We start from the raw sequence: 24356 nt of genomic DNA on the forward strand, positions 1-24356 counted from the left end.
TTCTTGCTGCGCTATAATGTCGTAGCAGTGAGGCAAGGTGAAAGAGGATACAGATCGGCATGAAATAGTAATGATAGGCCATTTGAGGGTGGTTTCACAGATATAGTCCACAAAAAAAGAACAATACTAAGAAATGTCCCAATGGGGTAATATTGAAGAGGGGTGAGAACAAAGACATCCGGGATCTGACATTGCTGCAAGGCACTTGGGATGAATGTACCATTCATCGGCCTCAACCTTGAGATAGTAATCATAGCCTTCACTGTTGGTGGCAGATTTATAACAGTCAAACAAACCTAGGGCTAGACGGTGGACTTACTCGATGTTTGATGCGCGATCGCCACAATCACCCACAATGATCGCCCCAGCAAATCAGCCCACATAGACAATAGTGGTCAAGAATATAGACAAAGGACCAATGGAAATGACATTTTATTCAGGGTATATTTCGCACTCAATGTCGAAAGACCGCCCAAGTCCTAACGGACAGCCAGTCTACATTTGAGTCGCGATTGATGGTCCGATCCTAAATCAGAACCACATATTTATGGGTATGACCACGCTTCTATCGTAACAATTAACCTCAAACCATGATACTGCGAGGTCTTGTAATCAATATCACAGCCTTGAGGCCGTTCATTATCTGCGCCACAAGGAAACAGGCAAATGCCGTCGGCCAGATCAGCCCGGATGTGGAACTGTCCTCGATTTCAAAAACAGCAGCAATGAGACACAATTTGTAATCAAGAGCTGGCCTTTTGGGCCTTCTCGTAAATCCAATCGTTCAGACCGGCGCGGTTTCTAGAAGACTCCGTCAGTTTCCATGCGTGACTCAGCCGGCTCCAATCGGCACTTACCTAGCGATCTCAACAGCATAGAACTGCATGCGCACACCGAAAATGGTGGTTTCCTGATCATACTCGGCATCCGCACGGGTACGGAGCATGGTGCCAAAGTTGAAGTCCTCGATCTTGTCCCACTTCATCATCCAGGTGCGCCACTTCTCCTTGCCGGCCTTGCTCTTCATCTCGTCCTCGACGAGGGTCCCGGCGGGATCGAAATCGGGGAATGCTTCCATGAAAGAGTTGTAGATATCATCGTCCTGCTTGGTCAAGCGAAGCTGCGAGCCCTTGACCTTCTCCAAAATAGCCCAGTATGTCATGAGATGTTCAACCGCTGCAATGTGACAGGATATCAGTATTATGACCTCGCTCGAAGGTGTGAATGGGATGTAAATCGACGCGTGACTGACCTTTGACGGCGAACTGCTTCTCCATCTGTTGCGATTGTCAGCGATCAAGGTTCTTCAGTCTTTGGACTATATGGGCGCGGGTTCGTACATCCTCCAGATTCTCCGCCTCCTCGGGGTTGAATGGCTTCGACATTTTGACGGTTGAGCGTAAAGTAAATGCTATGAAATGTGAACACAAGAAAGCAGAGATATGACAAGTGGGGAGGAAATCAAGTGGGAGTGTTCGGTGCCCCGCGCATAATTTTTTTGACGGGCGGAGAGCACCCTCCGCCTTGCATAACGTCATTCCGCCCGCAGGTCCACGGGTATAAATCGCATCTCATGTCCAGCTCAACTATATTGAATTGCTGTTGCATGCCCAGGTTGATTTACTGTTTTAATTTTGGTGTACACAAATAGTCGGCCGCGCATGCCTTGAACCAAGCTCAAAAGCCTTGCTTCTAAATGAGACCTCAAAATCCGACATTGCCAGACTGAAAAACAATGTCAAAAGATGCTCAGTCGCTATCAGTATCATCCGGCAATTCTTCGAATCTTCCCTCGTGGAGAGCCTGAGTCACAGGGTTCTCGACATTGATGAGACCATTTGCTTTGGCCCTGTGATATTTGTTAGCAAGAGTTCTATACAGGTTGTTCACAATGCACATACCTCTCAAATAAGACGAAGAGTCTCTCTGCTTCGCGCTCCTTCTCCTCCTTGGTCATAGGCGGACCGGAGTCCTGTGGCTCGGCGGCCCAACGTTGTCCAGTGATAGGATTACGTGCAGTTTCGGGGTCGTCTGTGGCTGAATATGTTTCACTTGCACTCTGTGGCATATCAATGCCGCGCGCTGCCAGGAACCCAGCAGCGAAGCCGTAGCCAATGTTCTTAGTAAGTTTCTCGGCATCCTTATCTGATAGAACAAACATCAGCTCGGAAATTGTAACCTTCAGATTGGCAAAGTGGCTTGTCGAGAGCTTCAGAAGTCTTGAAGAAAGTGTTTTAGACTGTCCAATTGGCAAGCTTCGGTCAGTGTCCTCGGGCAGAAGAAGCGACTGCATATGCTTGCGGGGTCCACCAGGTGCCATTTCGTAGATAGCGATGAGTGAATATAGCAACGGGACTGCGTTTGCCTCTAGCTCCTTAGGGTCATATATAGATATGGCCTGATCCAAGATTCTGATCAACTTGTCCACGTTGCAGTTGTTGTCGAATGTTGGAAAAAGGGGGCTGCTCTCGAAAACTTTGCCTTTCTTTTCCTCCAAGTCAAGGATAGACAATGTATTGAGCAAGCCGCCAACTAAACCATCCAGGGGCTTCGCTGGGATATCAATGCGACATATAATCTTCAAAATGTGAGGGATGGAAGGGGAGAACTCGGCAGCAAGATCTGGAAACATCTTGGAGATGTTGTATATCAACTTGAGTGTGTCTGACAATGCCAGTTCGTCCATCTGTGACAATGGTTTTCTTCCTGACTTGGGGAACTGCTTCGCATGACGGCTCAATTGCTATACTGGTCAGCACAGCACATCACCTTTCGAGTCTGACAATCCGCTCACGTAGTTGACATTCTCCCCTAGTCCGTGGGTCTCGATCAAGTCTTTAAAGTCCAGTGTGGTGTTATAGGTCGCGTAAAACAATACCCGACTCGTAACCATTTCGTCTTCCGAGTCTTCGGTCTATCAAATATCAGTATCAGCTTTGGTACCAACATTTTCTCTGCAGGCCTACCTTGAGCTTTTCTGCTAGCTTTCCACTGTATCCCGTGTCTACAAAGGCCTGGCGCATTGTAGGGTCAAGTAACAGCGCATTTGCAACACATCGCAATGCCGCTCGACGTACGTCAGGGGTCTCCCCCTCAACGCCATACCGCACCAAGGTATTAATGCCCTGGAAATGATCAGAATCAATTATAATTCTCATTCTCGGCGAGCAACTTCATCTGTCGTGCTCATACATTTTGTGAATAGATCGGTTCTGCGTTGGTAGGGTTTGTGCCGTGCTGTCGGAGCTGGAGGAGGGTTTGGACTCGGTCTAGTAGTAGATAGGATCAGTATGAGGCGGGTACATAGTATAATGGCGATTGCATCCGACTTACCTGCTGTTGAGAGGTTGTTCTCTTGTAGGTCTTTCTCAAGAGACTTTAGAAGCTGTGTCACTTGTTGTAGCTTCGCTGTATGCGCAAGATCGAGTAAGCCGACCTGATTGTGAGGATGGAGCTTTTCAATCTCCACAACGTACCTGTTCCTTGCATCTGAAGAAACGCCATACTGATCTGAGCTCGGACTGACTCGAGTGTTCCGAGTAGGGGTGTTGATGTAGGACTGGTGTCACATTCACCGATGCCTTATGCTGAAGTAGAATTCCCGGCACAGTATGAGAGTAAGGTCAAATCAGTAGCTTGAGCAGGTAGCTATTGACGAGAGAACCAAAAAAAAGGAGAAGGGAGCCACGCGGGGAAGTCAGAACGCAAATCGTCATAAATTATTTGGCAACCTCCCCCACTTAAGCTTCTCTTAAGCACCTCCTCTCCAGAAATCTATATAACAATAATTAGTACATAATTATGAGAGCCCCATCTTGCACAATCCAGTCTAGATATTTTGTATAATGCGAACTTTTGTGAACGCCGTTTGCCTGAAGAATGCGACATGAATAGATTGAAATGTTAGACGTTCAATGCTGAATGCTGAATACCGATTACTATTGATTATTACTATTGATTGCTACATACTCACACACTGAAATATTCTCCAATGATTATTGAAGCTATATTCAAATCGCATGAAAAAAGTCCGCGTATTGATGCCTCGTCGCCTCAGGCGGTGACACTTTACGCGCATCGCGGCGCGTCGGAACTTGAACCTAGTTTTCTCGGCTTGATGTGGCTTCTTGATTCTTCAGCTTTCAGTCTAAAACAGATCATGGACAGGGCCTGAACAGCATCTCATTCAGCAATGATCCTTGACTATTGCTTCTTTTCCTTTTTCACATTTCTTGTCTGATCCAAATCATGGTGGAGGTCCTCTCTGCTCGTCCGCCTACACCCCCAAGGACAGCTTCGCGCATCGTGATTGAAAACACCGAGTCACCACTAGCCGTTCAAACACCCAAGGAGTCACCATTTTCTGCGCTGGGGTCCGTGGAAGCCGGTCCGTCCAGCCGCAGTTCGAAGAAAGTGAATTTCTCGCCATGGCCCAAGTACATCAAACCACCAACCTTTGCTAGTGCCATGAAATCGGCCCCCGACTTCAAGACTATCCCTCCGTCCCCGAACTCCAAGCCTACGAAGTCGATCTTGAAAGCAACCCAGTCGCCAATTCCCGTTTGGTCACCTAATGTCGATACATTCACAACCGAATCGCTCGCCATGCTGCTCGAATCGGTCATCCAACAACTGGCAGGCGAGTCGATGAGCTCCCGACGCGATGCCTACATGCAATTCTTTGGCGCGCTACGCACGTACGATGGGCTTCCGGCAGGTCAGAAGATTACCGAAAAATTGAATCTTATCACCGAGTTTATTCAGCGAGATGTGAATCGGGACCTTGCGAACGGCTCCCCTCTCGACACGAATCTTGCCAGTCAGGCTCTGAAATTGTCAGCTGCATTCGTTTGGCATCCGGAGATTTCGACACAGCTTTCGGATGAGTTCAAAATCTTTCTGGTCGACCACTCCATCACTTGTCTCTATGAGGCCAAGGCCCCGAAGTCCGTTTTGACGCACTACATGTCCATATTGTCTACTCAAAACTTTGGCCCCAAGATTATGAACGGTGCTCGTGTAGCCCGTCTTTTATCGGTACTACAAGAAATCACCAACAATATCAGTGGCAACTCAATTGTTTCCTATCGATTGAACATTTACCAGCGGCTGCTGGGCCAAGCCAAGTCCGCTTTCATATCCCAAGCAAGCCTATGGATCGAACACTTGGTATTCGGGCTGCTTCATCATTTGAAGGATACCAGGTCAAAAGCGATTGCACTTGGATTCCAGTTGGCCACAGAAGCCGGCCCAAATCCTATACTGTCGAAAAACATCCGGGATCTCTTCGACAGGCCATTGGAGCACGACCGAAAGCTTGTAACAGAGGTTGGTGAGCGCATGACTCGAATGATGGCGACAGTCGATAGTGGTGAGCATGTTCCTCAGATTTGGAGCGTTATTATCCTTCTTCTCCGGAGCAAAAGATGGAATCTTGAGCAATGGGATCATTTTAAGGAATGGGTTCTCGTACTCCAAAAATGCTTCAATTGCAGCGAGCCAGTGATCAAAGCGCAGGCTATCGTTGGTTGGAATCGATTTGTCTTTGCTCTGAGCCCCAACGAATCGACGAGCCCATATATCCTAAAAATGCTGGGCAAACCGGTGCTCTCTCAATTTGACCGCAGGAAGACCGACAAGTCAGGAGCACCGCCCACTCAACTTGCTCTGACCAGCTACTACAATCTGCTATACTACACTTTCCGTCCTTCAGCCTCATATCAGCACCTCGATATTATATGGGAGGAATACGTGGTCACTCCGTCTTCAAGCATTTTCTCATCAGTCCCGGCTCTCAGCGACTGTCTTGCGCGCATATTGACAAACCTGTTGTGGAGTACGCAGGCTAAGATATGGTTAGAGAATCGAATCAATGACACTACCAAAATGGAAGCCGAGGAACTTCCTGCAGCCGACAGCAGATGGGTTCGATCAAGAATTACCTCAATTCTGAAGGTTTTTGAGCATATGTTCAAAGCCTCAGTTTGGATCGACGACGCAGTTGGCCAATCCCACGTGGCATTGGCCTGGAACAGTCTGACCAGTGCTCTATCGCTTGCGTCCAGCAAAGAGATCACCCCTTCGGGGGAATCGATGCAAGCTGTTGCTAGCGTTTGGAGCCTACTCCACCGCCTTTGGACTGCAGGGCCGCCCTCGTTGAATGCCGACACCACAGATATTTTCTTCGAAAGGTTCAGATTCTTGTCTACAACAATGATTGTTTCGATTGGGAGCATTCCGTTTACCGAAAAGCTTCTCTTGAGAAACGCGGATGGAACCGACAACGTTTCCACAAGTTCACATCCGAGTACAACCCAAGAAAGTGCTATTCTTCATCTCCTTCGAATAACCAGCAGCACCACAGGGACAATAGCGCCGAGCGAATCTTACACACACCTTGTCTTAGGTAACATTGAAGCAGCATGCAACGGGAGATTCTCCCGAGGATCTCGCCTCGAACTTCTCCAACAGTGTGCAGAATTGAGCACTACGAAGACCAGTGCTATTCCCCGTGCGCCTCAGCTGTCGGAGGTAGTTTGGAATGCCACTGCCCAGGCGGCCGCAGATGCTTTGCAGTCGTTCCCTATGGAATCCGCTCGTGGGCGCGACGGCTCTGTATCCCGTGACTACGAAAATGTTATCAAGATCCTCTCGTTCGGACTTTCGTTTCCGTCAGCCTTTCAAGACTGGTCTCATTTGCTTGAAACCTTTGTTCGCGTGGTTCGAACAGAGAAAGGGAACCAAGCGGTTGCCACTATGATTGTGGAGCCAATGGCCGAACGCCTCATGCATCTTTCCGCTGGAGATACCTACTTACCCTCAACTTCACTGCTTGGCCATTCCTTGTCTATCCCTTTCATGCAAGGAACCGGGCTAGGAATTGATCGCAGCGGCATCCAGGCAGCTGGTCATGCCATCTTTCCTCATAAACTTCTCGCGTCAATTGCCCAAACCTTACATGATGCATACCACAATTTCAACGCATCACAATCCCACGGTCTTGCCGACTTTATCGAGGCATTGACTTCCTTTCTAGGGACCGGTGTTCCGCAATTCCAATGCCAAATTCTTCAATGTCTCCAGTCATCACTTGATCTTTGGTTGAAGGACGAATTTTGCAAAATCCATGTTGACCGCGGCGTTGACAGCAGAATCCTGACAGCGTGCCGTGCGCTCTCGTCAGCTACTGTCAATATTCTGCAAAAATCAGTTTCCCATGATCTACCTTCTTTGAATAACTTTGAGCCTATTCTTTGCGCCGGTTTGGAGTCTTCGCACATGTCAACAGTCAAGAAATATGTCGAACTTTGGGGCTTGACCTTTGGTTCACAGTCTCTTGTCACCCCTGTCACCATTTTGCAAGCTGTACAAACTGCCGGGTCCAGAGTCCAGACCGCAACCTTGCCTCCGCAAGACGGGGATCAGGATACCGAGATGTTACCTCCGCCCCCTCCGCAAGACAAAATGGATCGGTCATTGCATCAGCCGTCTCAGGACACTCAACTTTCGTCCCCTGTCATACGGACCGAGGACTCCTCCGTTGTCCTCAAGCCAATTGAACAGTTCCATGAACCCCAGTTGCCGAGTAACCTTCATCAGCCCACGGATGCGCAAATTGTTGATGGCATCTCAGTGTCTCACAAGCGTAAAGGCCATCGTGAAATGTTTTCGATGATCGAATCCATTCAATCCTCGTCACCAGCTAGTACTCCACGGAAATTGGGCTTCAATACTCCCCCGCATCTGCGAAAACTACATGGAGAATCACAGACCGAACTTCTTCTAACGCCCACTCTCGCCCCTACTGAGAATGAAGAAGGATTCATCGGCTCGTCTCCTACGCCTGGGACCAGAGACCCGACACCTGCCATGAACTCCGACGCACTCACATCGAGCCACCTGCCTGCGGATTTGAGTATAGACCCTCCATCATCTCCCCCCGAGATGCAATCTCGGAGCCCAAGCCCTAGGAAGGGTCGCTCGAAAAGCGCACGGCGCAGAGCTGCAAAAGCAAGAAAGGCTCTTGTTGGTATTACCGGCAAACAGTCAACAGTCAACAGCCCGGCTACTTCCCGTCTTGCGACGGAGAACATAGACACACCTATGGGTGATGCCCATGACTATGATAATGAAAACGCCGACGCTACACCTCGAGCAAACGGAATGACTCCCAACCGGCGACTTCGATCTGCACTGGGTAAAGACTCAGATACAGCAGAGCCTTCTCCGGTGCCACTGGTTGACTCTGATAAGACACCTGTCCAACAACCTTCTCGCAGAAGTAAACCAAGCTCGAGCTCCAAGAAGAAACGGAAGCAATCTCAGTCTAAGCCTGCAGACGATCAACCCCAGCAAGCCACAGACGTGCCTCCTGATATCCTTCCGGATAGTTTCATGGACTCGAGTGAGGAGACAGAGACACAAATCGCATCGCAGCTTGGACAGGACTTGGAACTAGCAGTGGATATGGACGATAGGGATCATTTAGAGCGAGCAAAACTTCCGGATGGGCCATCCATGAAGAAGAGAAAGCGGGATCAAGAAGAATCTTCATCTGTGAGAACTGACAGGCGCCGGTCGACGCGGTTGTCTACGGTTAAAGACGTGGTCAATGCTGAGTCATTGCAGCCTGATGGTTCGCATTCCCGCCATGCCATTCCTCAGGCGGTCTCTCCGGCTACATCATTGTCGCCAACTGTGACTCGCCGATCCACCCGCAATTCACAACGAAAAGATGGTGATAATATTGCTACGGATTCAGTCCCTGCAACTCAAGGCTTTGTCGCACAGGAATCAACACAAGATGCCGAGACCCCGCGGCCGTCCAAAAGGTCTCGCAAGTCCATTCGTCTTGAGGACCAGTCCGTTTCTACCGCCATCGATAGCACTCCCCAAAGCGCCCCTCCAGATACCCGCTCCCGCAAAACACGGTCTCAGAAACATGCATCTGAGGCGTCTCAACCTCAACCTTCAAGCATTCCATCGGAGGAACATGGCGATACTGAACACTTACCACCTCATGTCGACCTGGACATGGTTCCCGAGAGCCTCATTACAGAAGACCAACCGAGGCAGAACACCCCTCTTGTTTCTACCGAAGAGGCAACTGCCACTCAAGTCTCTGAAATGGAGCAGGCCATTGAGCCTGTAGCAAAACCAGACATCGAGATGGACATCGACATGGATGCAGTACAGCAATCCGGTGAAATAGTCGAGCAAACTGCAAGTGTTACCACCACGGGTACCCAAACCCAAGACACACCTCCCGAACCCAAATCCGACATCAGCGAACAACGCATCCCCCAATCCCTGATGAATATCTTGGGTGAAATGGAAATAACAACTTTGTCTCCGAGTGCTTTCCGCAAGGTCGATGATATTCTCTTCAAAATCCGCTGCGCAGCACACAATGCATACGAGCGACACAATACTTCAGCATAGCGAATGGCGTTTACAGCGAAACCTGTTGGATATGATTTTTTTATATTGGATCCCGTCTCATCATTATTCCCCACCTGCATCCTATATGTCTTCATAACTTGAAGCACAGCGCCTATCTTATTGCTTGACATGCTTGGTCCCGGATCTTTTTTTTTTCTTGTACGTTACGTTTTCCGCGCTCGGGGGTTTCTGCAGGTATAATAGGATCCAAACATTGAACATTATGATCTTCAAGAACAAGTAAAAGGCCAGACATAGGAGAACGGGTTTGCTAAGGGTGTCTAGTTCACTCACTTACTCACTTCCATATGTTTCCCCTCCATCATCTGCCGTCGTATAGCCGTCGCCGCCATTGTAAGTAATACTAACAACGAGGTTCCATCTTGGCCAGTTGGAGTTCGATCCGAAGGTGTTCAGGTACAGTTTACCTTCCAAGGTCCACAGGTTGAATGTCATGATGACGCAGCGCGCCACTCCTTCCTAAATAGTATATCAAACCAGGTTCAATCTAGGAGGTCCCTACCAATTCCGCAACGCAGAGTTCATTCAGCTTCCGCAATTATATGTACATACTGGCTCGACTATACTTGTCCAAATAATGGCCACCCCAGGCACTCAGTATGTGATGCAAGCGGGCCTTACAGCCGGCATGTCAGGCACACAGAGCATGCACTCCCCGCACCCCAAGCCGGTGGACCCCATCTCAGCAACCCGGTCAACATGCTTCCACCCGACCTAACACCCGACTCGCAAAAGCCGAATCGCCCTGCGTGGTGTGAGTGGCAAGGATGTACTCGTTCCCTACCTGAGTATCGGCGCATGGTCATGGGCCGACAAAGCAACCTTTAACTACAACCACACACGAGACCTCCCACGCATCCACGCAGCATGGGCGAAGCTCAAGTCTGTCGGGTTGACCTTCGTGGACACAGCGCAGTCCTATGGTGACGGTGAGAGCGAGCGGATCTGTGGAACCCTATTCCGGGGCATGCCTCGCGACTCATTCGTGGTGCAGACCAAGTGGCTATCAACACCAGACATTACCAACACACTCATGCAGGCTGGCGGGCCCAAGTCTAAGCTTAAAGATTCGCTCGTGCGTCTTCAACTGGACTACGTCGACATCTATCTCGTCCACGGGCCTATCCACCCTAGCAAGATATCCACTGTCGCCAAGGGCATGGCCGACTGTGTGGAATCCGGTATGGCGCGCGCAGTCGGAGTGGCTAACTATGACACAAAGGAGATGATCAAGATGGCCGATGGGCTGGCCAAGCATGACGTTCCGCTCTCTGTCTGCCAGTGCGAGTACTCAGTCGTCCGCCGCTTGCCTGAAGTCAGCGGCATGATCCGAGAATGCAAAAAGCGCAGTATCTGCTTCTAGGGGTTTGCCTCGCTGGCCGAGGGCCGTCTTTCTGGTAAATATTCGCGCTTCAATGAGCCCCAGCGGAGGCGGCGCTTCAGCAGTTATCCCATGCGTATGCTGGAACCTACTATCCATGTCTTGAAAGGTATTGCTGAGGAGCGACGTGTGCCTGTTCCTGCTGTGGCGCTCAATTATTCTATCAATAAGGGCGTTCTGCCATTGGTTGGCGTGCGCGATGCTGGCCAAGCGGAGCAGGATATGCAGGCGCTTGGATGGCGGCTGACAGAAGATGAGATGAAACAAATTGAAGGACTGAGTCTACAGGGTAGTAGATCCTCCTTTATGCAGCATGGGTAGGTAATGGATAGATAGACGACAAAACTGTACAGTGTAAAACGAGGATCTGTGAACTTCCTTGGTTAGTTTTACCTCTTGTCAGGTCTTCTCCCAATGGTGGGCTTTAGCAATGTCTAGACCGAAGAGCCTGAGCTGTAAGTTAGGAATAACAGAGCAGAACATGACTCGCGTTCTTGCCAAACCCACTATAACTATAAGATATGTCGCAATCAGCGCCATGCAATTGCGCAACTCCCTGCCAAGAACCGCGCCCTTGGCAACTGAAGGGATTTCGACTGTTTCCTGGAGGCTCCGGGGACATTTCACCTCGTTCGGCAATATTGCGAACCCTGCATCCGCTCTTCGTGACTATGAGATGCCTGGATGTCACCTCACATGACCGAGCCAAGCTGGCTAATCTTTGCCCATGGCATTAATCCCGCCAACAATACCGCGACAAGGCACACCATCACCGCACTGGGATGCCTCCAAGACTCTTGGCGTGGCACCCCCATCGCACCACCCGCGAATCTAAAGATCCAGGCTGAGAATGCCTCCCCAAGCCTCTTGGCATGGGGCCGACCTGATGGGTGCAGCAGGATCAGATGGTTGGCAAGCCCCTTGGCATCAGAGGCTAAAGTCATCCAAAACCGTCTCTGATCTGCTACGGAGGTTTCTGGGCGACTTCCTTGCTGTTAGCCTTTTCTTTGATCTCTTGTCATGCAAAATCACCTCGTTCTCGCCGCATGAAGTTACAAAGGTCTCAATCACTTGAAATTATCCTCATCTGATCGGTACCATCATGGTACTCGCCCAGTATCTGAAGAAGGTCGTTGGCTGGATCGCTCCTCCTCCGAAAAAATCGGAAGATGGACGTGATCAATGGCCCTCCCGAGCGGCTTTCCTGCTGGCCGCCATGGGAGGCTGCGCCGGTCAGGGAAATCTGTTGCGATACCCCTCGGTGGTCTACAATAACTACGGACTGCAATGGTTTATCCCGTACCTGTTGGCCGTGTTCGCCATCGCCATTCCGGCCCTTATTCTCGAGATTGCGATTGGACAAGCCTATCGTGGCGGGACAGTGATCGCGTTCAATAATATCAACCATCGGCTGAAAGGCGTTGGCATGGGCCCGATTTTGATCAGTTTTGTCGTCGTGCAATACTTTACGGTCAACTTGGCGTGGATCATGAACTATTTCCGCAACTCCTTCCGGAGCCCACTGCCATGGGAGGGCAGAATCGAGGAATTCTACATGGGCAATGTCGTCGCCAATGTGGATCCTGTCGTGGGCAATCTCACTGCTGGCAATGGCGCCGTTGCCCACTATACCGTATACCCCGGTGTTGCCCTTATTGGTGAGACAGTCGGCTGGAGCGCCTTCATATGGTTTCTCATATGGATTTCCATCTTCCGTGGAGTGGGCCTGACGGGTCGCGTCGTCTACTGGACGATGGGTCTGCCGATTGTCACCACCATTATTATCGTCGGTCGCGCCTGTTCACTGGAAAATGCGAGTGAGGGTGTCCGACTCTTATGGGCGACATGGAGAAGTGACCAACTAGCCTCGGGAACTGTCTGGCAAACCGCTGTCGGACAGGTCTTTTTTTCCACCGGCATTGGTTTCGGTTATTTCACTTCCTACGCTTCCTATAACTCCAAACACTCCAATGCCGTCATGGACGCGATTCTCATCTGCGGAAGTAACATCCTGTTTGAAAACGTTGCTGCATTTGCCGTATTTGGTGTTGTAGGCTACCTTCGACGTTGGCCACAGGATGGCGAGAGATTGGGTGCATTCGTGGTCGGTTTCCTGACACTTCCCGAGGCTGTGCTTCACATGCCCGGTGCGAATTGGTGGGCTTTCCTTCTATTCTTTACCCTGGTTGTTCTCGGGTTTAGTTCGGCCTTTGTGATGCTCGACGCGGTAGCTACATTGGCTGTGGATTCGGGCGTGAAGATGTCACGTCCGATGATTGTGACCAGCCTCACAATAATATCATTCCTTATGTGTTTGCCATACTGCACCCAATTTGGATTCTACCTGCTGGATGGAATCGACCGATGGATTAACAATGTGGCCTTGATCTTTGTTGTGTGGTCAGAGCTTGTCGGTGCAACCACCGTTTATCGCTGGCACGACGTGGTGAGCCAGACAGGGCTGCCTGCTTTTGCTATGTATAATTTCGGATACTTTGGTGGCCAGATTGTTGGAGTTGCCGTCGCACATGGTACCTCGAATCCGGCAGCTGGCGCTGGCGCCGGGTTTGGGTTGTATATCGGCTGTTCAATTATTTCCGTGCTCATCGCCACGGACCTGAGTATCAAAGCCGCCAGCTTCTGGGGACAGAACCCTCTTCTCGGTCGATTTTGGTATCTAGCTTTCTACTCTGTATGTCTCCCGCTGCCAACAAGCGTTGCACTAAAAGAGACTAACATTCGCAGGGTAATCAACTAAGACGCGACCTGAACGGCGTCGTTGGTGGTAATGGAAACTGGAACATACCTCGTTTCTGGCCCATTCTACTCCGGTATGTCAGCGCACCTATTCTGGCGATTGTGTTCAGCTTCGCATATCCTGAATTCTATACCCTGCGATACGACCCAATGATGATCGCCGGATTTATTCTGGCGCACTTTTGTTTGCTCCTGATTCTGCTCGGTTTGGTGTTTCCGCGATACTACAATGTCTTTATTCCACCTCACCGGAGGGCCGAGGGCACCGAAGTGACGACTGCCAATCAGCCCAAAGAACAGGACTTTGTCCCAGATGTTGGGGTGTTTGACTTTGAATCAGGCATGCCAGAGTCGATTTCGGGCCGGAAGTGTTCTGATAGGATAAATACTGAACCTTCGATGGCGGTGCCGAAGCTATAGACTGCACATGCGTGTATGCCTTTTTGTCGATTTTAGGTGAAGATGGTTTTACTATCCATCTCCAACAAAACCTCGAATTTCACTTATTTTTGTAGGATCGAATGAGTACTCATTAGTAGTTTGAGTTGTCTTGCGTGTATAGAATTTGTAAAAATTGGTGTTAGCGAGTTGTCTTGAGCATCTACTATGTAGGGGCCAAAGGAAAGGAGGGAGAGAGTTGATTTGTGTTTATGTACCTTTTGTATGGAGTTTGCTATATAGAAGAATGCCCTTACATCAGGGGACCAACGGTAAATAAAGGTGTGTTTGTTGTGTTGGACGGACGCTTGGACGATTCCGTCCTTAGTTACAGCTGAAAAGGCAACCTGAAATGAAGACACTGAAAAGATATTTGAAAAGCCTGAAAGGATCTTTTCAAAAAAAATAAAGCTTAAAAACCGAGATCTAAAAAATCATCTGAAAAGACAGACACCACACAAACGTAGTAGGTATTAATTTTGGGGAAAAAGAATTTTTCTAAAAAACAATGGTTGCGCCGGCCGGGGTTCGAACCCGGGCTACCGCTTAAGAACAGGAATTTTTCTTTTGGGAAACTTCCTATGCCTGGGAAAGCAGTTTTCTAAAACTCTAGTTAAAATATAAGACTTAAATTAGGTATTTAGAGTTATAACTAATAATATAGAGTGTTGGACCAATAGCTAACCTAAGCCCTAATGGCGCAAGTCCATTTTTATGGAGGATCACTGTGTCCAGGCGCTATTGAATTTCGCTTGGATCGCCGTGCAGATCAGCGTTCCGAACTCCCCAATAATATCAGCCGCCCGTCTCCTACATATCCACTATGGAATATGACCTATCAACCAGTTTGTTTGTGCTCGAGGCATGGAGGTCACAAAGCTATCGGTAACGTGCATAGGGGGAACTTTATAGCCCAAAATAAGAATACCAATCGAATAGCGATCAAGGTTGCGATTCATATTGGGTTACACCAATCTCGCTTAACGCATCCTATTGGAGATAAATATCGCGCACAGCTGTGTCGCTTTGCACAACATTGGGCATTTATTGGAAAACCCAGTGTCACAACACAAGCTGATTTTATCCGCCTCTTGGCCTGGCCAGCGGAAGGAAGGGCTCCAAGACACAAAGGAGGAATGTGAAGCATAAAATTTCCTCTCCCATGTCTATTCCGTATTCCCTGCCCACTTTGTACATTCCAAACCCGACTGTCATCGACCGGATTGGCGCTTCGAGGGAAGCGATCCCTTGCGTTTGCGCCACATTCTTCCTTGCTTGTCAGCCAGCACTGACATCTCACGGGCCAAGACGCATGACGCTACAGCCCTGTCTCGGTTGGCAGCTTTAAAATCCACCCCCGGGACCTTAGCCTAGCCACTTTCACCGACTAGATGGAATGGTCGCTTTCCTCGGTGCAGTAGCTTGTTCTGAATACATCATTCAAAGATTTGCTCATGCTGATAAACAAGCCATGGCACCAATTCAAACCTGTCAATGATGCTTCTCATCAGAATGCTTCGATAAATTGCCATTTCTCATATATGGTAGACTCGTTGTATAGCGTCCTGACATTTTGAGGTCTGCTTCAGGGCGAAGGTCGCTCTATCCACCAAGATGGGGAACGAGTCGCCCACTCCAAACCAGCTCTTCACAGAAGCCATAGTCTTCTGGTCTATAGGGCTTGTTATTTATGTCGGGAGAATGTAGGTTTGAGACGCAAGTTCAGAATTAGAGCAACTGCTAACTGCAGCAAAGTGTGGCTCGCATAATTGCCAATGGATCCTACAAACGGTTGTTTGGTAAGACTTCTAGGCTCTACCTCTTTTTGGATCCTGCTAACGGGTAACTCTAGTGGACGACTATGTGATGACAGCAACCTTCGTAAGTGTTATCATCGGGAAATCAGGTCGCTTCTTTTGACTGACCAGACGGCTCCTTAAAGGCAATCTATACCACAATGCTAGTCCTGATTCAAATATCGGCCCGCTATGCAACGAACCTCATGGACCCCAAGGACTACGACACGGTGCTAGCAGACCCAAAGCAAGTCAGCGATAGGGTCTATGGAAGCAAAATCGTCATTGGGCTGGAGCAATGCATGTTGATCTTAACCTGGGGCGTCAAGGCATGCATGCTGATGCTCTATTGGCGAATCACGCAGAATCTGAAATCGAACCTCTATATCAAGATCCTTTCTGTTTACGTTGCCGTCGGATTTGTGGTCATAATGGTCACCTACTATGCAATTTACTGCCGACCGTTCTCACAATACTGGGCCATGCCCGTGGATAACATGCAGTGTGCGACATACCAGTACTACTCGATAACCCAAGCCGTCTTCAACATTTCCTCCGATGCCGTCATGTTCGCCATCCCGATTCCCCTCCTTATCAAAGCCCAACTCAAACGGCGCAGAAAGGTCGTCCTGATCGGCGTCATGAGTCTGGGCCTGTTCACTATCATTGCTGCTATCCTCAACAAATATTTCAATTTTGCCTCCCCACTCACAACCACCTACCAAATCTGGTACATCCGTGAAGCCAGCACAGCAATCTATGTCGCCAACCTCATGTGCTGGTGGCCACTACTGCGCAAGTTGTTTGGCGTCAAGGCATTCCAGTACAACAGCAACCGAGCCCAGCAACCTGGAAACCCCGATAGTAGCGGCAGCTACTCCAACAACTCAAAATCTCGTCCTTCATTCACACTCCCTCGCTCATGGAAGCCACCTTGTCGTCGAGGAAATAAAAGCACACCCCCTCCGCTTGGCAAGCACAGCAGTACCAAGCGCTCGAGTACTGAACCCATCAACAGGTCCAATACCGAGTTCACCAACGATATGCATCGTGTCGAAGCTGTTCCCCTCGAGGATTGGACCACAGAGGGGCATCTTCGAACCGACACTTGGACAACACAAGTCTCACTCAACTCGCTTGAGAAACAAAGTGATGATCGATTGGATCAAAAGGACCATGCACGCTCGCCTTGTTGATATCATAATGTTCCTGTCTGTTTGAATTGCTGTTCATTGCTTGTACATTCTAAGACACAACGCTTTGGTTATTTATATTTGAATCAAACTATTATTTTCAGCTCATAGCCCGATAAAGTAGAAACCCTTGGAATAGACAGTTTACCCCGGATTTAAAGCTGAACCATGGTTTGCGCTGATCTTTTGGATAGAATCGAATAAAGAGGAGCCCGGTGAAATTCCTTCCAAGTTATTAAATTTCCTCGATCCCACTTCACTTTGCCCATCAGAGAAAGGATGTCTCGCCGCTGAAACGCACGCGCAAGCTCGGATGGATCACATCTGCCGTTGGATCCGGCAAGATTGGGATTTTTCTCGAAATTTCTTTTTCTTTTTTCCTTTTTCTTTTTGAGGTTTTTTTCCAGGCACTTGAACTCGGGCTTGACAAAGTCTTTCGTACGTGTCTCGGGTGCTTGTGCCCTTCGTGGGCCGCAAGGAGCAGCTGTGTACGTGAGACTCGACGCGTACCCAGGTCGTGCCTGACGATCCAGTCAAGTGATTCAGTGAAGATTGGAGAAGAAGCTACCGAGGTGCCCTTTCCAGGACCTAGCATGGGGTCTGTAGTAACTGTGGGTGTAGGGGAAGTTGTTTGGTGCCGTGAGCGTGTCGAGCGAGGAGGAGTACCACGACAAAAGCATAGCTGGTTGATCATGCTTGCCGCGGATTTCGCGTTTGTTTCGTCCTCGATCAACTGAAAAAAAGGCGAGGGTCACGACCTTTGAGATAGCGACTGATACAACATTAACTTACTGGCCGTCGGAACTCGTTTGACTCCTCGCCCGAACTCATCTGGGGCTGATCTTTATCTCGGTTCTTCTGCTTGAGGTGTGCCAAAGACTCTTCCAGACTGTTAAAGGAAGCAGTCTTTCGTAGGCGTTTCCCTCGCCCCCCTCTTCTGAGTGAGTCCGTAGGTGCGTATCAGAGCGGATGGTGTCAATGGTAGAAGCGAAGATGTGGCCAGTGGGACAATAAAAACAACAATAGGATCAAGGTGGTGAAGTGGAAGAAAGAGAAAACTTGTCAAGGTGCCATGAGTGGATAGGCCCAGAGTACATATGTACTCATCGGTGGTTTGACTTGTCTTGCGTTTATACCTAGGTAGAATTTGTGTAAAGTGGATTAAAAAATACATCCATGTATAATTTTTTTGACTATACCTACACCGTGGGCCACAGCACTCTGTAGTTATTTAGTCTATGCTTCATAGAGAAGCAGCTATTAGTCCACTACCACATTGGACGATACTCCATTCCCTTATCCACCTATATTGGCCTACATATTTTAGAGACCTATGCTTACTTATGTAGGTAGAGCGCAACCTCGGGAAAGACTACTAATCTTGCCGCTCCAAAAAGTTCTATCGTCCCCGGCGTCCGCGGCGTCCGCGGCGTCCCCGGCGTCCCGAAAAGGCTTAGCTTCTATATCAGTATGAAGACCCTTTATGGAAGAGACAAAAAGCAGTCTTTCAGAATAGAGCTGATTTTTCAGTTTTCTCTTTATTTTCTGTGCATGAGGCTAGTATGAAGTTAAACCTTTGCAGGTATTTTGTTTCACGTTCATCTCGACGCGCGAACACCGATGGCGAATGTCCGAGCGACTCTTTGAATGAAATGGAGCAAGACAGCGACCTGGTTTTTCCAGATGGTGGTTGGCGTGCGTGGAGCGTCGTTCTTGGCTCTTGGTGCGCGATGGTGCCCTCATTTGGACTTATGAATACAATTGGTGTGTTCGAGGCTTGGTTGGCAGACCATCAATTGAGACACTATTCGAAAGCTTCCATCGGCTGGATATTCAGCCTCTACATGTTTTTCCTTTATTTTGGAAGCGTGCAAGTTGGTAAGAAGCTTATTCAATCTATTTGATGAGATATGCAGGCCGACTGATATCTGAAAGGACCTCTATTTGATGCACATGGTCTTGCGCCTTTGCTGATCCCGGGATGCGTTGGACTCGTCGCATCCCTCATGATCTTCAGCGTTGCAGAAGGTATGATTCTTTCTAATAACCGAGCTGGCTCCGCCAAAACTGACGATAAGCATTTGCATAGAATATTACCAATTCATGCTAGGATTCAGTGTCCTTGGCGGTATCTCCTCGTCAATGGTGTTCACCCCTAGCGTGGCTTGCATAGCCCATTGGTTTCTCAAGCGTCGTGCCCTTGCCACCGGAATAGCCGCCACTGCTGGGGGTATTGGAGGAATTATATTTCCTGTCTTGATCTCCAACCTCACGGATAGTCTAGGCTTCCCTTGGGCTATACGAATTATTGGGTTTATAAGCGCGGCATTCTGCTTTCTAAGTGTCGCGCTTTTGAGAACGAGACTACCCTTAAATTCGGGACAAAAAGGGACAGTCGATGTCAGAGCTTTGAAGGAACTGCCCTTCTCATTGTTGACGGTGGCCATCGTTTTGATCGATTTCGCTCTCCTGATTCCATTGACTTATTTGCCATCCTATGCTCAATCTCACGGCTTGGGGGATTCTCTTGCATACAACCTATCGTCTATCCTGAATGCCGCGTCCATCGTTGGGCGGATTGTCCCTGGATATTGTGCCGACCGATTTGGACGATTTAATGTGATGATTATCACAACGTTTATCTGTTCAGTGTTCACTTTTGCCCTATGGCTTCCATCCCAGTCTAATCAGGCGGCCATCTTGGCATTTGCCGTGCTTTTTGGATTTTGGAGCGGCACTGCAATCAGCCTCTCCCCTGTTTGTGTTGCACAAATATCCAAAACTGAAGACTTTGGAAAGCGTTATGGTACAACCTATTTCTTCGTCAGTATCGGGTCACTCATCGCCATTCCAATTGCCGGCGAGCTTCTGAAAGTCCAGACATCCACGGGCCAGGATGACTATACTGGCCTGATAATTCTTTGTGGGCTCGTATATTCTTGTGCATGTGTCTTTTTTATCTTATCCAGGGGCGTGAGCGTTGGCTGGGGGTTGAAAATTTTCTAGTACTTGAATATGGCTAGGGGTTGTTTCCCAACATGTATTAATAGATGGACAAACCAACATTCTTCATCAAAGGTTATACCTAGAAAAGTCTCTAACACAAAGTATGCTTTTTCCCCTTTTTCTGCCGTCTAGCTAACAAACTGAGAAGGTGGAGATAATATCTATGAAAAACAGATATCCGAAAAGACCTAAAAACGACCACCAAAAAAGACATCTAAAAGATCATCTGGGAAGACTACCATAAAAAACTACCATAAATGACTTGACACGGCCACATAAGCGGCCGACTACTCTTGTGTTGCTCATTAGAAGTTGACTTGAAATCAAAATATTTGCATAAGCAGAGATGTAGTCCAGTCCACCTGGGCAACCTTAGGAAGGTCGTCCCGGAGCCCTGGAGCCCTCTGGCCCGTCAAAACAAAACAGGCGGGGCCGATAAGATCCCTTCCGCCCCGCGCTTCAACGTGAAACGTCAAGCATATCTCTTCTCCCTTTCAACAACCAAATTCTATTCCTCTATTTTCTAAAATGGACCGATCGAACAAACCCTCGGCAATTGGAGTGGGAGCTTCCCTTCCCCAGCCCACCCTCTCCATCAGGGACAACGTCATCGAAGCTTCGTTGCCCACTGGCCAGTCAGTGACCGTGCACCTGTATGGCGCTACTGTGACCTCGTGGAAAACAGGCGGCCAGGAGCAGCTGTTCCTTAGTGAGAAGGCTCATCTGGATGGTTCCAAGCCTATCCGTGGTGGTATTCCGCTGGTGTTCCCGGTATGTGAACTCTACCATTTCTCTGCTTGAGCTACAGCTAACCGCCCTGCTTATTCTCCAGGTCTTCGGTCCCCCGCCCCAGAACCACGCTACCTCATCCCTACCACAACATGGCTTCGCTCGTAACTCCAACTGGGAGTTCTTGGGCAAGTCCTCCTCGGAAGCGCCCGGAAGAGATAGCGACCAAAGCGATCTCACCGTGAAGTTGGATTTCGGACTGTCGCACTCCATGCTGACCGATGAGTTCCGCGCTGCATGGCCATATGAGTTCGGTCTGGTGTACAGTGTTACGCTCACCACAGACTCCCTGGAGACGTCACTGCAAGTTCGCAATGAGGGCCAGCAGAACTTTGAGTTCCAGGTGCTGATGCACACCTATCTGAACATTGCGGTATGATAAAACACTCCAGTGTTAATTTCCCTAATTCCCCGCTAATTTGGAATTGGATGAATAGGATATCTCCGACATCCGTGTCAAGGGCCTCGAATCCAAGACCTACGTCGATAAGACCCTCCAGGCGACTTCTCACACTGAATCGTCCCCCGCATTGGCGATCACCCAAGAAACCGATCGCATTTACCAACAACTTGACCCTGCCGTTCCAATTGTCGTTGCCTCTGCGAAGGATGACCAACCTTTGTTCTCGATCACTCGGGAAGCTTTGACTGATGTTGTGGTCTGGAACCCTTGGATTGAGAAGGCCAAGGGCATGGCCGATTTCGGCCCAGACGAGGCTTACAAGAACATGATCTGTGTGGAGGCTGGCTCAGTGTCTGGGTGGCAAACCCTTGAAGCTGGAGAGGCCTGGGAAGGTGGACAGAGCATCAAGTCGCGACTGTGAAGATGAGAGGATATCTTGTCTCCTACTAGTGATCTCTATGCATGATAGTTATGACCTAAAGACGCCTATTCCCAATTCCAAATTGAAGGTCCACGAATCGTGCGGCCGTATTTGATCTCTAGCCTCGCATTGTTTGACCCTAGCACTTTGATACGCAAATCCCTATTATATTCATCAAAAATTAGTTCAAGGTATAGATACACATGCTTTGACAAAGTTACATATCATCAACAAGCAAAATAGTAACAATTCGCGCTCGTTTCCATCGTTTTCACAATCCGTTTCTCGTTCATCATGAAACATTCCCATGCTCGACACCAGCAGGCGAAACACCCACAATATCAATAAAAGATCGACGGCCCTCCTTGCCCTCTTGGAAAGCAGCCAACCGCTCAGCAGCCTCAAAGCTATACTGTGGGCCATGGTATTGGCGTCTGCCACGGAACACCCACCAGAAGGCAGTGAGGACCATCAAGCCGACAACGATCACGCTGGTATAGTTCATATTTTGGACCGTGGCCGGCAACACGAGGGGGAAACAGAAGAAAATAACAGTAACCAAAATATACATCAAAGAAACAATATTAACTGCCATCCCAAGTTTCTGTCCCATATAAAATGGTCCGGGAACCATGTTTCCACGACCAGACAAAACATGCGGAAAGATGGCTCCGAAATAGGACAGCGAACTTAGTACAATAAACGACGAGATCAGCGCTTGGAATGCCGTCGTGCTCCCGATGTATATGCACCCTAGACAAGTGACCAGCGCGCTCATGGCAACGGTGGCACGCACGGGGCAATTGAGTGTCGGGTGCACTTGGGCAAAGTAGTTCGAAAAGGGCGTTGCGTTATCGCGTGCTAGACTCCACCACATTCGACCGCCTGTCACGAATGTCCCGATTAGAGTTGGGAATGTTGCAAGAAACAGCACCGCAATAAGACCAATGGCGCCTGCGTTAGACCCTGTCGCTTGTCGGTAGATCTCGGCGGTTGGGAAAAAGCCGATGTTACTTGTAAAGACGGCGTCTAGATCTTGGATGGAGTAGAAGAGGGCGATCAGGTACACAAATGATGTGATGAATGCTGTGAGCATCTGCAACATTATGCCTTGCGGGACCTTAATCTCGGGTTTGGGGACTAAAACATGTGTTAGTTGGTGGCTTCCTTTCCTTTTCTCGTGTTTATAACGTACCCTCCTCTGATAAATGGCTAATACAGTCTGGGACTCCGACTGCAAATGCAGCATTCAACAGACCGGTCATGAAACAAACTCCGTCCGACCATCCGCCGGTGTTGTTGTGGTACTCAGTCCACACCTGGGCGTTGCTGGCATGCTTTTTCGGCATCACCGTAAGAACCACCACAGTTGTAACCAGGCCACACATCGACAAAGTAAGGGCAACGCGGTTGAGGAGAGGAATAAACCGATTTCCCAAACATACAATGGCACAACACATCCAGTTAACAATCTGGAATACAATGAATACTTGCCAGGAATTCCACTTCACGGCCGGATATTTGAGCAGATACATCGCCACGCCCTCGTTCCCCAGCATGGAACTCATCGATGACGCTGACAGCAGCCAAGCGCAAGCATTCAGGTACCCAGTGAAGAACCCCGCTGTGCGGCCTCGATTGCGGCTCAATACTGATGACCAATAGTATACTCCACCGGCAGAAGGCATGGAGGAGGCAAGTTCGGCCAGAGAAGCTGAAATGGTTGTGTAAAAGATGCTGACTAGAATCAGTCCGTACAGAACAGCCATCGGACCGCCATTCTGGAGCGCGGCGACAATTGTGCCCCCTGTTGAAGCCCAAGAACTTGTTCCGGTTAGTCCATGGAGGTTTGATCAATGCAATTTCCGATTTCCAAGGGCCTTACTTTGCAATGACAATCCCCAAGCTAGTCAAACTCCACAGTCCAAAGTTCCGCGTCAGCTCTTGTTTGTGCCCCAGTGCAGACTCCAGCCGTACTTCGTCCATTGCGCCATGGCCATTCGGGGACTTTTCGGTGTCCCCGGAGGTTTGCCTTGAGAACACTGCCATTTTACTTACTTCGTGTCGTGCGGTGTTAAAGCGACTATTCAAGAAAGGAATCGAGGCATGGCAGCGACAAGACGAGGAAAGAGAAAACGAGATACATCACCCCCACTAGGTTTGACAGAGCATACAGGGCGCACAGGAACAATCAGGCGTGTCGCAACAGGAATGTAAGATGTGAGGGCCAGTGCCCTCATGGCTGCCACATGTATTCCACAAGGTCCAAGAATTTATGCGAAGTTGACTAGTCTACCATTTTCTCCGAAGGAATGCACTTGTTTTTCTTTGTTACCATGGATGAACTATGGGGCTAGGGGGTGTTATTGGCAATACTTTCCCTATTTGTGTCGGAAAAGGGCTAATGTTGTGCACATCTACGGAGAATATGTCCAAATGTATTGCAATCTTGCTTTTTATTGGCCCGTCCAAAGATTTTTCTCCTATGACCTTCCTAAATGCGATCTGAGTTGATACATCGCTAAGCAAGGGGGGTTCGCGGCGAATGCGGCATTTGGGCCGTCGATCAAGTACGAAGTAGCTTGGGGCGAATCTCATTTTCAGTTCAGGAAGCTTCTCAATTGATTACTGCCGGTGGAAGCAATATTATTAGACTATATCAACTGCTAAGGAGGCTTAACTCTTGGTCATATTCCTAATTTCTAACATT

General features: G+C 49.0%; 12 protein-coding genes across 12 annotated transcripts; 7 read left to right on the top strand and 5 right to left on the bottom strand.

Annotated features, from left to right (window-relative positions):
- Positions 1-366: 366 nt before the first annotated feature.
- Positions 367-1550, bottom strand: N7471_004687 (polysaccharide biosynthesis domain-containing protein). The gene is made up of 4 exons (XM_057277406.1): positions 1341-1550; positions 1253-1277; positions 858-1176; positions 367-801 (listed from the first exon to the last, which is right to left on the bottom strand). The coding sequence occupies exons 1-4, from the start codon at positions 1536-1538 to the stop codon at positions 744-746; spliced, it is 600 nt and encodes a 199-aa protein (XP_057137016.1). The 5' UTR covers positions 1539-1550; the 3' UTR covers positions 367-743.
- A 199-nt stretch (positions 1551-1749) lies between these two features.
- Positions 1750-3504, bottom strand: N7471_004688 (synembryn; the record flags this gene model as incomplete). The annotated part of the gene is made up of 7 exons (XM_057277407.1): positions 1750-1849; positions 1902-2743; positions 2795-2914; positions 2967-3125; positions 3193-3269; positions 3334-3408; positions 3477-3504. 7 exons carry the CDS (start codon positions 3502-3504, stop codon positions 1750-1752), a joined length of 1401 nt encoding a protein of 466 aa, XP_057137017.1.
- Positions 3505-4248: 744 nt separating this feature from the next.
- N7471_004689 (uncharacterized protein) lies at positions 4249-9441 on the top strand (the record flags this gene model as incomplete). The annotated part of the gene is made up of 1 exon (XM_057277408.1): positions 4249-9441. The coding sequence occupies one exon, from the start codon at positions 4249-4251 to the stop codon at positions 9439-9441; it is 5193 nt and encodes a 1730-aa protein (XP_057137018.1).
- A 164-nt stretch (positions 9442-9605) lies between these two features.
- N7471_004690 (uncharacterized protein) lies at positions 9606-9897 on the bottom strand (the record flags this gene model as incomplete). Its single annotated transcript, XM_057277409.1, has 2 exons — positions 9606-9630; positions 9740-9897. 2 exons carry the CDS (start codon positions 9895-9897, stop codon positions 9606-9608), a joined length of 183 nt encoding a protein of 60 aa, XP_057137019.1.
- A 142-nt stretch (positions 9898-10039) lies between these two features.
- N7471_004691 (uncharacterized protein) lies at positions 10040-11164 on the top strand (the record flags this gene model as incomplete). Its single annotated transcript, XM_057277410.1, has 3 exons — positions 10040-10155; positions 10198-10777; positions 10826-11164. The coding sequence occupies 3 exons, from the start codon at positions 10040-10042 to the stop codon at positions 11162-11164; spliced, it is 1035 nt and encodes a 344-aa protein (XP_057137020.1).
- A 375-nt stretch (positions 11165-11539) lies between these two features.
- Positions 11540-11803, top strand: N7471_004692 (uncharacterized protein; the record flags this gene model as incomplete). The annotated part of the gene is made up of 1 exon (XM_057277411.1): positions 11540-11803. One exon carries the CDS (start codon positions 11540-11542, stop codon positions 11801-11803), a length of 264 nt encoding a protein of 87 aa, XP_057137021.1.
- A 142-nt stretch (positions 11804-11945) lies between these two features.
- On the top strand, positions 11946-14020 carry N7471_004693 (sodium:neurotransmitter symporter family protein; the record flags this gene model as incomplete). The annotated part of the gene is made up of 2 exons (XM_057277412.1): positions 11946-13535; positions 13589-14020. The coding sequence occupies 2 exons, from the start codon at positions 11946-11948 to the stop codon at positions 14018-14020; spliced, it is 2022 nt and encodes a 673-aa protein (XP_057137022.1).
- A 1632-nt stretch (positions 14021-15652) lies between these two features.
- On the top strand, positions 15653-17030 carry N7471_004694 (uncharacterized protein; the record flags this gene model as incomplete). The annotated part of the gene is made up of 4 exons (XM_057277413.1): positions 15653-15741; positions 15794-15837; positions 15891-15919; positions 15981-17030. The coding sequence occupies 4 exons, from the start codon at positions 15653-15655 to the stop codon at positions 17028-17030; spliced, it is 1212 nt and encodes a 403-aa protein (XP_057137023.1).
- A 539-nt stretch (positions 17031-17569) lies between these two features.
- Positions 17570-17858, bottom strand: N7471_004695 (uncharacterized protein; the record flags this gene model as incomplete). The annotated part of the gene is made up of 2 exons (XM_057277414.1): positions 17570-17785; positions 17820-17858. The coding sequence occupies 2 exons, from the start codon at positions 17856-17858 to the stop codon at positions 17570-17572; spliced, it is 255 nt and encodes an 84-aa protein (XP_057137024.1).
- Positions 17859-18679: 821 nt separating this feature from the next.
- Positions 18680-20033, top strand: N7471_004696 (MCT family MFS transporter; the record flags this gene model as incomplete). Its single annotated transcript, XM_057277415.1, has 3 exons — positions 18680-18905; positions 18963-19055; positions 19117-20033. The coding sequence occupies 3 exons, from the start codon at positions 18680-18682 to the stop codon at positions 20031-20033; spliced, it is 1236 nt and encodes a 411-aa protein (XP_057137025.1).
- Positions 20034-20561: 528 nt separating this feature from the next.
- On the top strand, positions 20562-21646 carry N7471_004697 (D-hexose-6-phosphate mutarotase; the record flags this gene model as incomplete). Its single annotated transcript, XM_057277416.1, has 3 exons — positions 20562-20804; positions 20866-21195; positions 21260-21646. The coding sequence occupies 3 exons, from the start codon at positions 20562-20564 to the stop codon at positions 21644-21646; spliced, it is 960 nt and encodes a 319-aa protein (XP_057137026.1).
- Positions 21647-21938: 292 nt separating this feature from the next.
- N7471_004698 (putative choline transport protein) lies at positions 21939-23695 on the bottom strand (the record flags this gene model as incomplete). The annotated part of the gene is made up of 3 exons (XM_057277417.1): positions 21939-22786; positions 22842-23470; positions 23532-23695. The coding sequence occupies 3 exons, from the start codon at positions 23693-23695 to the stop codon at positions 21939-21941; spliced, it is 1641 nt and encodes a 546-aa protein (XP_057137027.1).
- Positions 23696-24356: the final 661 nt, after the last annotated feature.

Source organism: Penicillium samsonianum (genome assembly GCF_028829775.1).
Source record: "Penicillium samsonianum strain IBT 33392 chromosome Unknown utg000003l_segment0_segment0, whole genome shotgun sequence".
Taxonomy (NCBI): Eukaryota; Fungi; Ascomycota; class Eurotiomycetes; order Eurotiales; family Aspergillaceae; genus Penicillium; species Penicillium samsonianum.